This window comes from Lygodium microphyllum, chromosome 5 (genome assembly GCF_053477565.2).
Source record: "Lygodium microphyllum isolate KBCC chromosome 5, Lygodium_microphyllum_v1.1.10, whole genome shotgun sequence".
In the NCBI taxonomy this organism is placed as follows: Eukaryota; Viridiplantae; Streptophyta; class Polypodiopsida; order Schizaeales; family Lygodiaceae; genus Lygodium; species Lygodium microphyllum.
Genome location: NC_141139.1, coordinates 40,216,374 through 40,231,318, shown reverse-complemented (window position 1 = coordinate 40,231,318; position 14,945 = coordinate 40,216,374). Strand labels below are relative to the sequence as shown.

General features: G+C 39.9%; 1 protein-coding gene across 1 annotated transcript; it reads left to right on the top strand.

The window, feature by feature from the left end:
* The first annotated feature begins 937 nt into the window (after positions 1-937).
* LOC148035721 (uncharacterized) lies at positions 938-5,521 on the top strand. The gene is made up of 2 exons (XM_087677740.1): positions 938-2,471; positions 2,788-5,521. The coding sequence occupies exons 1-2, from the start codon at positions 2,252-2,254 to the stop codon at positions 4,791-4,793; spliced, it is 2,226 nt and encodes a 741-aa protein (XP_087533866.1). The 5' UTR covers positions 938-2,251; the 3' UTR covers positions 4,794-5,521.
* Positions 5,522-14,945: the final 9,424 nt, after the last annotated feature.

Genomic DNA, 14,945 nt, shown 5'->3' with positions numbered 1-14,945 from the left:
AGATTTAAAGATTTTGAGTCCATGTTCCATATTTTGCCAGATTAAATCTAAAACTAGAGATTTAATTTCAAAGAATTCTTAGACACTTTTGAGAAAGATTTTCAAAAACTTTAGCCCTTAAGATCCATCTTTCTTTGCACCCATGCTCAGCACATGCTATGTATATATTTGCACCCACCAAAAGATGGCACTTAAACTAGTTAGCCCACCAATGAGAGTACAACTTCTCCCTCCTCTGGATTGGCTATATACAACCAAAGATGAGTTGCCTGATGTGGTGAATCTTGTTGAAGGCCCTATGGACTAGTAAAAAAGCAAATAAATTAGGCATAGGATTAGCGGTATGTCAAAGGTATTCCTCAAAAAGAGAATCCATTGCACATTTATTTCCTTGATGTGAAGCTAACAAAAAGATTTTGAACTTGTTGAAGGTCATCATGATTCATCTCCCCCACTCATCCAACAACATTCACCTAGAAGGAAATCCTATTAGGCGAATTATATGGACTCTCCCAAGTGATATGGAACTGGCTTAAGAGTTATTATCTTTGTGTGAAATTGACATCGATGATATTCACAAAAGAATCCAAGTTGCCCTCCATAAAAGCTGGCCTATGACTCATTACTACATGGAATTACCTAAAGGCTATGGCAGGTTGCCAAATGATATATGCTATATGCCTAGGGTTATGCTTCTTGGAAAAAAGCTATGTTGCACAATTATCTCTTTTTCAATACAATTTTCAAGTTTGCATTAATGGTGGGGACAGGCCAATCAAAGGGTTCGAGGGTTGTGCCTTCATTGTTCAACTTGTGTGTCCTGTTGTGTATGTATTGGTGCTTTCATTAAACATGTGTGGCCTCACGAGTCACTAGTAGGGTGTCTTGTCTCATTACACACACACACTCTCTCTCTCCCTCCCTCTCTCTCTCTCTCTCTCTCAGTTTCTGTCTGTCTGATTCTTATCTTGTGAGTTTCATGTCATGATGATAGGCCTCTTTCCCCTGCTTTGTGAGCCCATAGCTCGTGAGTCATGAGTGACCCTTCTCAGCTAGCCATCTATCTCTTCTCATCATATGAAACCCACCATCTTTCTCTTCTCAGCTAGCCATCTATCTCTTCTCATCATATGAAACCCACCATCTCTATCAAAAGGGACCCTGACTAATCATCATCTTCTACCTTCTTTCTCACCTTGCTTTTCTCTCGCTAGTGTTATTTTTATCCATTGGCTTCATTCGTTCAATTCTATGTCCTGACCTGTAGATTTTACTGAGAGAAGGTCTGCATCACTTCATATCTTTTGAGACAAGCTTCTGCCCCCTTTTTTCTTTGTATCTGATGGCAGCTCTTGCAAGTACAAGGGAGACCTGGTGCTCCATAGAAAAACCTTTGTCAACATGCGCGGCCCTGCCATGGAAGAAAACACTGCACAGTTTGGTCAAAGATGTCTTTCCTCATAGAAGCTCCAACAGTATCTCTCCCCTGTCCTACCACCTCAATTAATGGGTAGGCGAAACCTTCAACAGAGAAGGCTCCGGTCTCTATGTTTTCAGTGATAGACATGGAGAACCAGCAAGTATCAAAGGGTTTCACTGAAAAGAAAAACAAGTGAATATCAAAGAGTTCTATTTCAGATAGAGAGCAGGGACTGGAGCTGAAAGCCCTGTCTGCAAAATCCCTCTCTTCTGGATTTCAAAATTCATAGGCAGTGATTAAAAACAACTGATGAAGTCCTGAAGAAATTTGCGAAGATGATAATATCATTCAGCCAGGGTCTTTAGTGCGTGTATAATCATCAAGCTGGTCACCAAAACAGGGAAAGCCAGCAGCAGGCTGTCATAGAAGGCTATGCAGTAAGAAGAAGAAATCAAATTGCAAAAAAAGATGATACTCTTCTGCCAGGGCCTTTCAATTCCTTCTAACCTACTTCCTGTGCAGAGATAGATTCTATAATCTTCAAGCTGGTCACCAAAATAGGGGAAGCCAGCAGACTGTCAGAGAAGGCTATTGCAGTCAGAAAAAGGAATCAATTTCAAAGAAGACCATTGCAGCCAGTAGAAGAAATCAATCTGTCTGCTTGGCTTGATAGATTTAAATAGATAGGAAAGAGGGGCGTGTCAGGTTGGAGACAGGGCAAGTTGGTTAGAGATAAGGAAAAGTTGATTGGATCGGAAGTGGTTGCACAGTTCTCACTTCAGATCAGTTGGAAGAATTTCTCACTTCCTAGAGATTAAAGATTTGCTTTAAATGGGTTGTTCGCTCACAAAGGAGCTGGAAAGCCCCGCCAGGAAGCCCAAAGATCCGTGGGGCTCTGTACTCCCAAAGGGATTTGCTGCTCAAGTTGATAGGAGCTTGAAGACAACAGATGGTGGCTACATAGCAGCCATTTTCTCTGCCAACTATGGCTCTCTAAAGACAGTGGGATCAATGAAAGGAGTCGATAAGGATGAGTTGCGGAAATCTTTAGGTAAACCCTTTTGCATTTGTTTGTCTGTTGGCTTTTCTGTGCTTGGTCCAGAGTGCTCAGAGTTTCACCAAGAATGTTTCTCTCCTGATTAGGATCTACTAGAAAGACATAGTTTGTGAGATTTGTGAGGTTGCCTCAGTTCTGGTTTTTAGCATCCACTTCTATTCGGCAGTGTCTTTTTTCGATAATCTTTACTGCAGTAGGTGACTAGGTACATATCTTCAACATGAATGCTTAGAACTTGTCTATGTTTAAGCATGCTGTGTCTAGGTTTAAGTATGCTTTTCTTATACGTTTTTCTGCAATTGATGACCAGGTAAATATCCTCAGCACAAAGTGAGCAAGATAGCTCACAATCAACTTACCAGAAAGTCTCGGCCAGACCTCAAAGTTGGCCTCCCTATCCGGAATACAGAGAATGACAAGGAGCCTGAAACCATCAATACATGGGAACTTATGCAAGGACTTGATGATGATAAGGATGGCTCTACATCACTGGCTGTGGTTGAATCTGCAAATTTCTACTCTTCACCATCTTTAGAGCCATTAGCTGCTAAGGTTTTACCCAGTTCTCAAACAGCTGATGCAAAAGCAGATCTCTCTCTCAATGCACATGGTGACATTATTGATAAGCATGTGTTGAATGATCGTAGTAAAGATGCCACTGGCAGTTTTGCAAAAAGGATAGCAGAGGATAGAAGAGCAAGGCCCAAGTCTTTCAGCACGATCTATACCATAGGTGATGTTCATGTTGCTGTACCATTGAGGAAGAGCAAAACACCACCACCAGAATGGGAGACCAGCTTATTCGCTGCACAAGACAAAGAGGCACTTGACCCCAAAGAGCCAATTATGTCAAATGGCCTGCAGAAAACTAATGATTGTCCATTGTATGATAAGGCTGCTTCGGTCCACCTTGCCGGAGATGCTGGAGAAGTCATTGCGGGGCGAAATTCTGATAACCTGCAGAGGGCTCTTTCTTTTAAGTACATTTTGAATGACCAAGACAATTCAGATTTTGTCAAGAGTTTAACCAACAAATCAAGCCATGCTGACAGTTTTGTTGACAATCTGAACTGTACTGAAAGCTTTACTGACAATGCAATCTGGGCTGGAAGTTTTACTGACAATTCGAGTCATACGGGAAATTTTGCTGATGAAAGAGATTTCAGCAGTGACTCCATCATTTTCCGTCCAAGGTTGATACAGGATGGTGATCTCATGAGCTCTCCATCTAGCCCAGATTTCTCTACTGCAGCAAGCCTCAAGGACTGGTTACCAGATAGCCAATTATTGAAGCAACCAGACAGCATGAGAACAGGTTTGCGTCATTCTAATCTCGGCACTGTTCAAGATCCTGACTCATCTTCAGAAGCAAAGAAGCACACAGTGGATCCCTTTCTAAATACCAAGTCCGTACGCTTCAAGTATGTGGGAGGTGTTGCTTACCAACCTTCTGAGACATCTAACCAAAGTTCAGACAAAGGTGAAACCCCTGTTTTTGATCCTGACCTTGTAGAGTCATTTGAAAAGGCCATCAAGCAACTGTCTGAAGAGGAATGGGATGCAGTGAAAAGCATGGAAGATAGCCCGAGGAATTTTATATGCATGGTGAATTCGTTACAAAGAAGCTGCTCCAACACTTCACCACCACATAGATCTCCAACGAAGGTAGATGCTGCACAAGTTGGTTCAGATGGAAGCAAGGTTGCAGAGGCATGCGGTGAGCGCGAGTGCTTCTTCAAGGTTTCCAGTGAGGACAATCACATTAAGCAGCTTCCGGAAGAGAGGAAGTCATCCATTAGCAGGCAAAGCAGCTGGGATCTCAGGAAAACTACAGCAACAGGGGGAAGAAGAGAGGATGATCTGAGGAGCCATCTGGTGTTTTACTCCACTAGTTCTGAATCTGATACCCAAGGTTTTGAGGACTGCAATGTGGTGAGAGCCATTGTTAGGTCACTCATTGGTCCATCTTTCGATGAGAGGAGCATATCAGAGCACCCCCATCATGCAGAAGAGTTGAAGCATGTGCTAGACATGCGCACAGCAGTGGTGCCAACCATTGTTGTCAGGGGTAAGTGTATTGTAGGGGTTGATAGTATTCTGCAAATGCAAAAGAAAGGAGTTTTAGGCTCACTATTGAAAGAAGCCTTGGCTGTGGGGGTGAAGAGCAAGCCTCCGTGTATATGCCGTGGAGGCAAGCTCTTAGTGTGCCCAGTATGCAAGGGTCGGCGCAAGCTCGTATGGCATGGGGAGAGTATCACATCTTGCAGGCATTGCAGTGGAACTGGTTTGATCAAGTGTGGCAATTGCTCGTCATAGCAATATTGCCTCTTCTCTCCCTTCAGCCAAGTGGCCTGAAGCCCCTCTTACCTTCAATTGAGTGGCTGAAGCCCCTCTTCCCTTCAGTTGAGTGCTGTTACTTCAGCCTGTCTTGGTTGCGTGTTTCTGACATTGTTTGCATATCCTCCGATGGACATTGGCGCACCTAAGATAAAGGGGTCAAGTTACTATACCATAGTGGACAGGTTTTAATCAGCTCAACTTAGGACAATCCAGACAAGCATCCTATCAGTCAATGACATAACTATCTAGCTCTAGGGGAAACAAAAATCCTTCTTCTCAGAACGAAAAGGCTTGAACATGTGGATTCCTTTAATGTGTACTTTGTCCATCTCGATTGTATTATAGTGGTTGTGCAGCTTTGAACCCATGGGTTTGAATCTTTTTTGGGTCAAACTGTTTCAATAACTAAATATAATTGGTTTCTAGCTGGAGCTTACATTATTAGCTCCTAGTACTATGTCATGTCTATGCTATCTGTAGCTTGGGTTTTTGGGTGGAGCTTACATTCCTAGCAATTCTCTCCCTCTCAGAAACCACACCCTCCCCCGCTCTTGAACACACACACACACACACACACACACACAACGGTTAAGTATTTTGGTTCTCAATATGTACGCTTGGGCTCTCATTTTATTCCCATTGGTGGATGACCTTACATTTGATTGTATGAATAACAAAAATAAGGATATGAGATTTGGTCTTCAGACCTCTTGTCTATTGTACACTTGATCTATCAAATCAAGCTACACAAGGGCTGATTTGACCTCTTGTAGATGTTAGTATAACTCTCTCTCTCTCTCTCTCTCTCTCTCTCTAACTGCATCACAAAAACCAAATGCCATACGTATCCTCAACAAACATCTCCAAGGTAATGTTAAGAGTGGTTGCCTATTAGTACAAGAACATGCGCACATGGTTAGTTGTAGGCATGAATGCTTAGTTGGCTAGATGTGCTTGCCAAGCCCACTAGTGGACTTTGTGAAGCATGTGAGGTTGTGCTTGGCTTGCTTCGTGTTTTGTGGGCAAAAGGGAAGTTCATTGAAAATGGAGGGGGGTATTTATTGAATGATATGATAGTGCGCAACTTTGGCCCATTACATTCAGTAATTTCACAAACTATGTGAAAAATGCACATTTATGATGCAAATTAACCACATAGGATTATTCATCATATCATGCACGCTAAAGTTGTGTGGGACAAAACATGTGCATCAAGCAATTCTATTGTGAAGTTGTGCAAGAGGATCACTACGGTTGAGAAATTAGTTTGTCTTCTTTTTGGGGAGAATACCATCGAAGGAGTTTGGGAGATGGTTTCTCTCTACGTATTTTGCAAGGGCAAGGCAACATTGCAACAGTTCAGATTCATTGGAAGAGGTTGCTTCTTTGCATTGGTGGGCTGTAAGCAAGAAAGGGATTGGATACTAAGATCGACAATGGGCTATTGAGGCAACTTTGTGTATGCTCCTCGCTTTCTCTCTTGCAGGAACCTTGGCCCATGAATGCTTGATGTGGATTACGTTCTTGACCTTCCTGATTGGATGAATAGTGAAGTGCTTGTGTTGGTTGAAGCTTTGGGTAAGATCTTGTATCTACCTATTATAGAACCTAGCATCATTCGAGCAGAGAAGAAAGCATATATCCTATGAGAAAGCATATATCCTATGGGACAGGCAGAAAGAAATACCTAAGTTCTTGGAAGTACAAGATGCCCACGGCCTTGATATCACAATTGAGGTTAAGTCTGCATTTTTCCCTTGATTCTTGTTACCACTATCTTTCGAAGGATTGCCCACATAGGGCTGCTAAGCAAGAACAAGAGGTTGAGAACCAATCCATGTAGAAGGTCCCAGAAAGAAAGGAGAGCCCTCCCCCTAAGGAGCCAGGAGAGAAGAAGCAAGCAATAGCAAGGCAACCACTAGTGGAAAAGGGAATCAGATGGCAAATTTGTCCTAATGAACATGGACATGGGCAAAGGCTTACGACAAAATCAGATGGGATTTCATTTTGACAACCTTGGGATGGATGGGATTTGGCACTCCCTCATGCAAGATGATCAATGGAATGTTCTCCAATGTAAACGGCTTTGATAAGTGTTAATGGCTCAATATTCCACAGTTTTCAGCTAAGGAGATCTGTGAGATAGGGCTAGTAGCCGGCCTTGGTAAGTGTTAATGGCTCAATATTCCACAGTTTTCAGCTAAGGAGATCTGTGAGATAGGGCTAGTAGCCCTTGGCTCAAGCTCGATGATCAACATCAAGAGGATGCAGTTGTTGCTAGAAGTAGAAGTTCAACTGGTTGCTAGAAAAGGTGGAGGCTAAGCCTGCGAGGGTTCACATGCTCCTTGTAGGGGTGAGTGGGAGGATCATTTATTCTTAACTCTAATCATCAATGTTGCGGCCTCAATTTTTGCAACAGCCAATGCCTTCTCAAAGACAAGCTGGGAAACCTTCTGAAAAAAGGGCAGAGACTTTCTTTGGGGATATGGTCATGTACTGAGGAGCTAATTTTAGGATCAAGCAATCAACTTGGCTAATTCCCTACTGAAGAATTGGAAGGATGCCCTCAAGAGCATTGATTGGGTGCCTACCCAAGAAAGGAGGGGTGATGCATCTCTGACTGACTCAGCCCATCTGGCTATTCCCCATGGCATTCAAAGACAAAATAACCCCTATAGCACTAGACTGAAAAAAGACCAAGGAAAAGGAGGATGACACCTTCTTGAAGGTGTAGGTTGAGTGGGAAAAAAAAATCCCTATAACCCACTACAAAACACAGAGATGCAAAATTAGAAGGGTTTTGGCATACGCACTTTCAAACAAACTCAACAAACTGTTATGGATGGAAGATCTCCACCAAGAAGATAGCAACTAAGGATAGGATAGCCAAATTCATGAAGGTACAATAGACTTGCCCACTATGCTTCAAGGCAAATGAGCTAATTATCCACAACTTTTGGGGTTGTCCCATGGCCTAGGTAGTGTGAAAAAGAATCAAGGCATGACTTGAATGAAGGGTGCACTTTTTGGAGACCAAGGCACCATTGATGAAGAAACCATGAAGCTTTGGCACATCATTAGGATTGTTACTCTGAGAGCTCTGTGGAGGAATAGGAATGTGGTGATGATGTTGAAGCGAGTCAACTTAAACCCCCTATGTTGTGTGGCAAAATAGCAAGAGAGTCCTTGGCAATAGTGAAGAGATTTAGAAAAAAAAAAGTCAGATCTTCAAAGTTTGCTTTAAGCTACCGATGAAGAAGGCCTCATTTTGATTGTACCCCTCCCAAATGAGTGTGTGACCAAGTGTTCTTGGTGGGCTAATCCATGGACCCCCTCCCCCATTGAAAAAACACGATGCACTTTTAAATATTAGAAATATCAATAATATTGTCTCACAATTTTTAATTTAAAAAAGGATCACTACGTTGTGCAGTAGCTTTGCAACATAGTGATTACTTCGTTTAAGACACTTTCTCCATCTAGTATGAAGACACATTGCAATATCTCAATTAAATTAGATCTTAGTGCTCCTTGGAATATCAAACCAAAGTGTGTGCTACATTGCCTTCAATGATACAATTGACACCATCACAAACTTAATGACATGCTCAATTAGAGTGAGGCTATGCCAAAGGCCTTTATACTCAACGTCTTTGTTCTCATCATCACCCTAAGTTATTTAGCATCAAGTTTTTTTTGTGGCTAACATTGTGGTATCCATTTAATGAGAAGTGAGATGTCCCAAGAGATCTTTGCCCACAAAAGTGAAGGTTTATGTACATATGTACCATGTACTTTATGTTGGGAAATAACTTTCCATGTGTGTGCACTTGTATGTTGAGGGTAAGTGTGTATATGTGTGTCGGTTTGTGGGGTTTGCATTGGGAATATTTTGAGTAGCAGTCCTTACACATGTGAAGTGTGTTGGGGCATGTTTCTATGCATTCTATATCATGCAAAGAAACATAGCCATAAGTGCACATACACATGCAATCTCATACACAACATGCATGGATGCCCAAATGAACTATATATATAGCATGTACACGCACATGTGTGCACACATAGTTAAAGTAATTAATTGAGCACTCTTAAGTCCCCTTTCGTTTTGTTTATTTGATTATAAACATCGTATTTTGTGACTTTTGGTCTTGAATGAGAAATGAGTGTTAACACCTTAATGCCCATGTCCAAATGTCCCACAACATGCACATTAATCATCAAAAAATGGAAAAAAGCTAATCAATACCTTAATGATAGAGTTTTTAGTTTGTGGTTATTTGCAACTTAATATTTGGGAAGCTTCAATAGAAGTCAAACCATGTGCCAAATAATCTACTTAAACTAGAGGAAAATCCAAGTTCACTATCACAACCAACAAAAACATATGAAATAAAAGTCTTGCATATAGACATGTATATGCATGATCCTCTCACAATATGGAAGGGTTTGATATACACATTGACATTCAAATACATATACAATAATGCATCAAACAATCCCATGTAGGTATACATGAGGGCATGCGTTTGTGTATTAGAAAATTATAACATTATTGTTTTTCTAGAGGATTTTCCTTGGCAACCTTGAGGCCCATGTAGGTATACGTGGGGCCATGCTTTTGTGTGGCAGAAAAGTATGACATCATTGTAGCATCAGTCTCATGTTGGCATAGGGTTTGATTAAGGGCGCTAAAGGCTCCCCATTCAAGTGACTCTCTCTCAAAGTTATGCCCTTGTGGCTCTTTGACTATAGACTCTCTAGCACCAATAATATCTCTCTGTAGGTTACCATGGGCCTTGCTCTTATCTCTGTTTCTTGCCATTTTTGGTGCAGTCAACTACACCCATTGTTAGTAAAATGAGTGTAACTTTTGATAGGTAACTCCGATTAGGGTAATTTTTATTTAAATAAAAAAGGGGAATGCTCTATATGAGATGATGTAAAAAATTTATGCGAAAAAAAATTCAACTTTTTTTGTAGCTCACTTTCTGTGTGGCTGTATAGGGGTTATCTACACCCTGTCGTCCCACTGGACCCTTGTGCACAAAAACTGCAATATCTTCCCAATTGTAGCTCCAATCGAGGAGAAAATTTTTCCAAAATGAAGGGAATTTATCCTCTTCGAGATGAGCTATATGGTGTTTGCTCAATAGTAGCACTAAATTTTATGTAAATGGATTGTTATAGCAATCTTGAAATTCCTACACCTAGTGCACTAACTGTCTTGACTCAAATTTGCATTGTTTGCATACTTCAAGACTGAAAAGAATATATAATGTCATGATCAACATAAAATACATGATCAATACCATGTACATCCATGTGAGGCATGCATTAATGAGTCAACCTATGTGTGTAATCTTAGTGGAGATTTCAGATAACATACATCTCCCATGCATTGCATACATCCCAAGAGCATAACAAACATCTCTTGCTAATTCATTTGCCTTGTGCCAAGTATATTTCCTTCAAGATTTGGGCTCTTTGTTGAATGGACCTACACCTACACACAAGTATTGGGCTCTGAATCATTGAGAGGTGGGCAAAATTCCCCTTGGGCTGGGTTGTGCACTCCTTCACGATCTTTAGTGGCAAGGGAGGATGACTCACTCTTGTCTTGCCACCTTGCTTGGCATCGATCTTTTTCCTCAACCAATATATACATGGCAAATATTTTTAATTAAGGTAGTCCATTTAGTAGCTTTTTCTAAATGCATGTAGAAAAGGTAACTTTGGGCCGTTTCATGAAGTGCATGTGGATTGGGTGGGAGAGGGTTTACCTTGGTAGTACAATGACTCATTAGATGCCAACTTACCCTTTTACAATGGCTTAATTATCTCTTTATGATCAAATCAACAAACATATCACAATGAAATTTTAGGGGCAAACATGGACTACTGATCAAATTGCCCATGACTAAATCGCATTCATCATGCAATGGTAAGAGCAAGTAAGCAAATTATTTTAGTTGAACAACATTCACTCAATGAAAAGACTCTAATTACAAGGCAAGATTCAATCCATAAGTCTCTCCAACAAGTGGATTCCGTTCGGCAATTGGAAATGAGAAAGTGAGAGACCAAGAATCAAAAGAGTATATTGTAGTAAGCTTGATGTAGGATGCCTTCAAGAATCAATGTGAGAAGCATAAGCCGAATGCAATTCCTCCTCAAGAAGCTCCAATCGCTCTTCCATGATCGGTGGATGGACTTTGCTTCCCAAATTCATGCTCCCATAATGCTCCATAATGCCTTAGTTAATGTAGAATCACGGTCACTTTTGGAGGTTGGAGAAGATCAAAAGTAGGAAGCATTCATGGGAGAGCTTCAACTTTCAATTACTTGATGCTTCTTGAAGGAATTTGAAGCTTCGGGAGAAGTAGCCATGGCTACCCATGAAGAGATCCCCTTCATCTTTGTGTTAATCCTTCTATCTTGCCTCACAATGCTTCAAGGATCAAGTAAGCTTATTATATGGGAGTGGTCCTCGTTTTATCACGATCTGACATTTTGTTAAATACTCAACTGACAAAATGTATGGAAGGTCGGAGCAGTCTGATATAATCATGCAGTTATGGATATATTTTATATGACCTGTTTTTCTTGGGTACCTTCTCGACCTCATAATGCGGAGGAAAATGAGGACGTTCTAAAAGAAAGTACTAGTAGCTCTTAAGGACAATGGAGCAAGAAATGGCGATAGCACTCCCTTTACCTCACCTTGCAAGCTGCACACAAAATCTATGATTGGAAGATCTTCTTGTGTGTTCTTTGACATCGGTTACAATCAGCTCAGTGATCACAGTACAAGGTGAAAGCAACCAAGTGAGACTTTGTCATCATGATAATGTCCAAGGATGATAGCACTCCCATGAACTCACAGTAGTGCTGTTGGATCAGAAAAGAAACCCAGCCTGTCCTTTGTGGATTGGATCAAGTCAAGTGAAACTCCTCTCATGAACAGAGATGCCTTGTCTTTAGGAATTGCGCAAGAGAATACACAAAACAACCTGCTGCAAATAGCATAGCCTGCACTGATCACCTTATCCTTATTTTCGTGGATGATGTAGCAGTGATTGGGTACTCCAGAATCCCAGGATGAAGTGGAGAAAGCCATCTGTGGGTGGCCAGTAAAAATCTTCAACCAATGTACAAAAAGTAGAAATAATACCTCTATGGCCTTGGTATTGGGGACAATGAATTTCGTGCAACACAAATGATCGAAACAGAACAATTACACACAACCGTTTCTCATAAAACATAAATCCATCAGCATAAGACAATGAATCAATTGGAATCTAGTTATTTGTAATTAATTTATTCCAATCATATTGAAAATTGGGGTCTTGATCATAGGTATCTTTCATAGGGATAAGGGAATCAAAAGATATCACAGAGATATTATGGATAGTTGGTCTTCTACTCAAAGCATCGACAACAACATTTTCTTTTCCGGGTTGATATTGGATAAGTGGGTGGAAACTTTGAATAAAAGCAGCCCATTTAATATGACGGTCAGAGATTTGTGGTTGACTAAGGAGATGTTTGATACTTTGTTGGTTAGTTTTGATCAAGAATTCAGATCCCATTAAATAGTGTTTCCATTGACGTAAAGCATGTACTACAACTAGCAATTCCTTATCATAGGTAGAATACTTGAGATCAAATGGTTTAAGTTTGCAGCTAAAGTAGGCTATGGGATGTGAATCTTACATAAGGATAGCTCCTATTCCAGATCCACTAGCGTTAGTGACTACTAGGAAGAATGGTCTATTAAAGTCAGGTATTTGCAATACAGGAGCATGTGTTAAGGCATGTTTTAGTAAATCAAAAGACTTTTGCCGATTTTCAGTCCAATGATATACAATACTTTTCTTTAATAATTTTGTCAAAGGTAATGCCAGCAATGAAAAATTTCTCACAAATTTTCTGTAAAAGCTAAAAAGACCTAAGAAAGAACGTAATTCATGCATATTTTTAGATATTGACCAATTCAAAATTGCTTCTATATTTTTAGGATCAACTTTAATACCATTAGATGAAACATGTCCTAAGTATTCAATGTGGGTTTGGAAAAATTCAATCTTTTCAAGATTAGCATATAATTGATTCTCTTTTAATAATTTGAAAACCAAGGATAAATGTTCATAATGCTCGTTCTCATTCTTACTGAAAACCAATATGTCATCAAAGAAAACAATGACACAATGCTGATGCTTTAAAAATATGCAATTCATTATACCACTGAATGTGGCTGGTGCATTAGTTAGACCAAAAGGCATAACAAGGAATTCATAATGTCTAAATTGAGTTCTAAATGCAGTTTTGAAATAATATCAGGTGTATCCAATCGTACTTGATGGTTTTTCATAAATATTGTGGCCCCTTGTAGTTTATCCATGAGGTCGTCTACCCTAAGGATTGGATATCTATTCTTGAAAGTGATCTTGTTTAGGACACGATAATCAATGCACATCCTATAGGTGTTATTTTTCTTTTTAACTAATAGGACATGTGCACCAAAAGGAGAACTACTGGGCCTAATGAGTCCTCGGTTTAACAATTCTTCAACTTGGGTTTGAATTTCTTTCTGTTCAATTTGATTATGTCAATAAGGTGCTTTATATGGTGGTTGTGAACCTGGAATTAAGTCTATTTTATGATCTTCAGGATGTGTAGATGGTAAGCCATGTGGTAAGTCAGTAGCAAAACAATGTTTAAATTATGAAAGAAATTGTGCATGCCTAAGATGCATCTGATTTTTCTTAACTTCAATTTCATTCACCCATACTAAATAGGATTTGCTATATTTTCTTAATGCATGTTTAGTATGTGTGTGAGTAAGCAACGGAAAAATATCAAAAGTGTGCGTACCATGTAATGTGATTTGTTTTCCATTAGAATGAATCTTCATTGAATGCGTGGAATAATCTATATTGGGATTATATTTATGATGCTAAGGCATTCCTAATATAATGTCATTAGATTGCAAAGGCACAACTAAGAAATTTTTGTGCTCAACATAATCGCCAATTTTAATTTCTAAGTCACGAACTTGTGTTCCATTGTATCTAGTACCTAAGAATGCAGCCTTGATGCGATAATGAGTCTGAACAATATGTAAATTCAATTCTTTGACCAATTTTGCAGAAATAAAATCGTGTGTACTCCCATCATCATGTAAAACAATCTTTTCTCTACCATGCACAAGACATTTCATCGTTTATGCAGAATGAGGATTTGGTATACCAAGTAAAGTATCTGATGTAGTACCGATATCGTCATCATCTTTTGTGAAATTGGGCATTTCTTCATGGTCTTCATCTTTAGTCACTCCCAAGTAGTTGATGTGAACAATTGGCTTTTTGGATTGACAATTCACCGCTAGATGTCCAGGTTGATGGCACTTGTAGTAAACTATGGGTTTGGCTTTGGAAACATTATTGGTAATAGCTAGGAGTTTAGGTATGTTGGGATTCGGCTGGAAAGATGGCTTAGGATTTGGATTTGTGTTGAATGGCAAAGCAGGGGGTTGTGTCCAAGATTTACGGAAAGAAGATGAAACAAAGCGATTTTGATTGAATCTTCGAAAGTTACAATTGAATTGCTTTGTACTGAAGTTATCGTTAGTTGGAAATTGTTGTGGTCACTTCTCTCGTCCTCGAATTTTGTCTTCAGCATCATGGGCCAAAGAAATTGCATCCTCGAGAGTCATTGGCTTGAACATGTTTACCTCCGCATAGAAGTAACCAAGCAAACCAAACATAAACTTGCGCTTATGGATCGCCTCAGGTATATCTTTGAGCATTCGAAATTGCAATAAGGCATTCGAGAAACGCTTATATATTGTGAAATGGGCTCATGATCTCTTTGTTGCAGAAGATCCCACTGTTTTATTGCTTTTTTGTGGAAGTGAGGTGGAAGAAAATTCTACAAAAATTTATTTTGAAAAGCCTCCCAAGTAGTAGGACAATCAATACTTTTGCAGACAACAGTCCACCATAGTGATGCTCTGTCCACTAAATGGTTAGTGGCACACTTGAGTTTGTCTTTTACAACATACTGTTCTTGATGGAAATAATCATCAAAGTAATTGATAAAAGCGAGAACAGTCTTTCCATCACG

What these genes read in the sequence shown, in the direction of transcription:
- LOC148035721 (XM_087677740.1), top strand. Translation starts at nt 2,252, where the DNA reads ATGGGTTGTTCGCTCACAAAGGAGCTGGAAAGCCCCGCCAGGAAGCCC. An exon ending in TGAGTTGCGGAAATCTTTAG is followed by an intron (nt 2,472 to 2,787) that starts GTAAACCCTTTT and finishes ATTGATGACCAG; the next exon opens with GTAAATATCCTCAGCACAAA.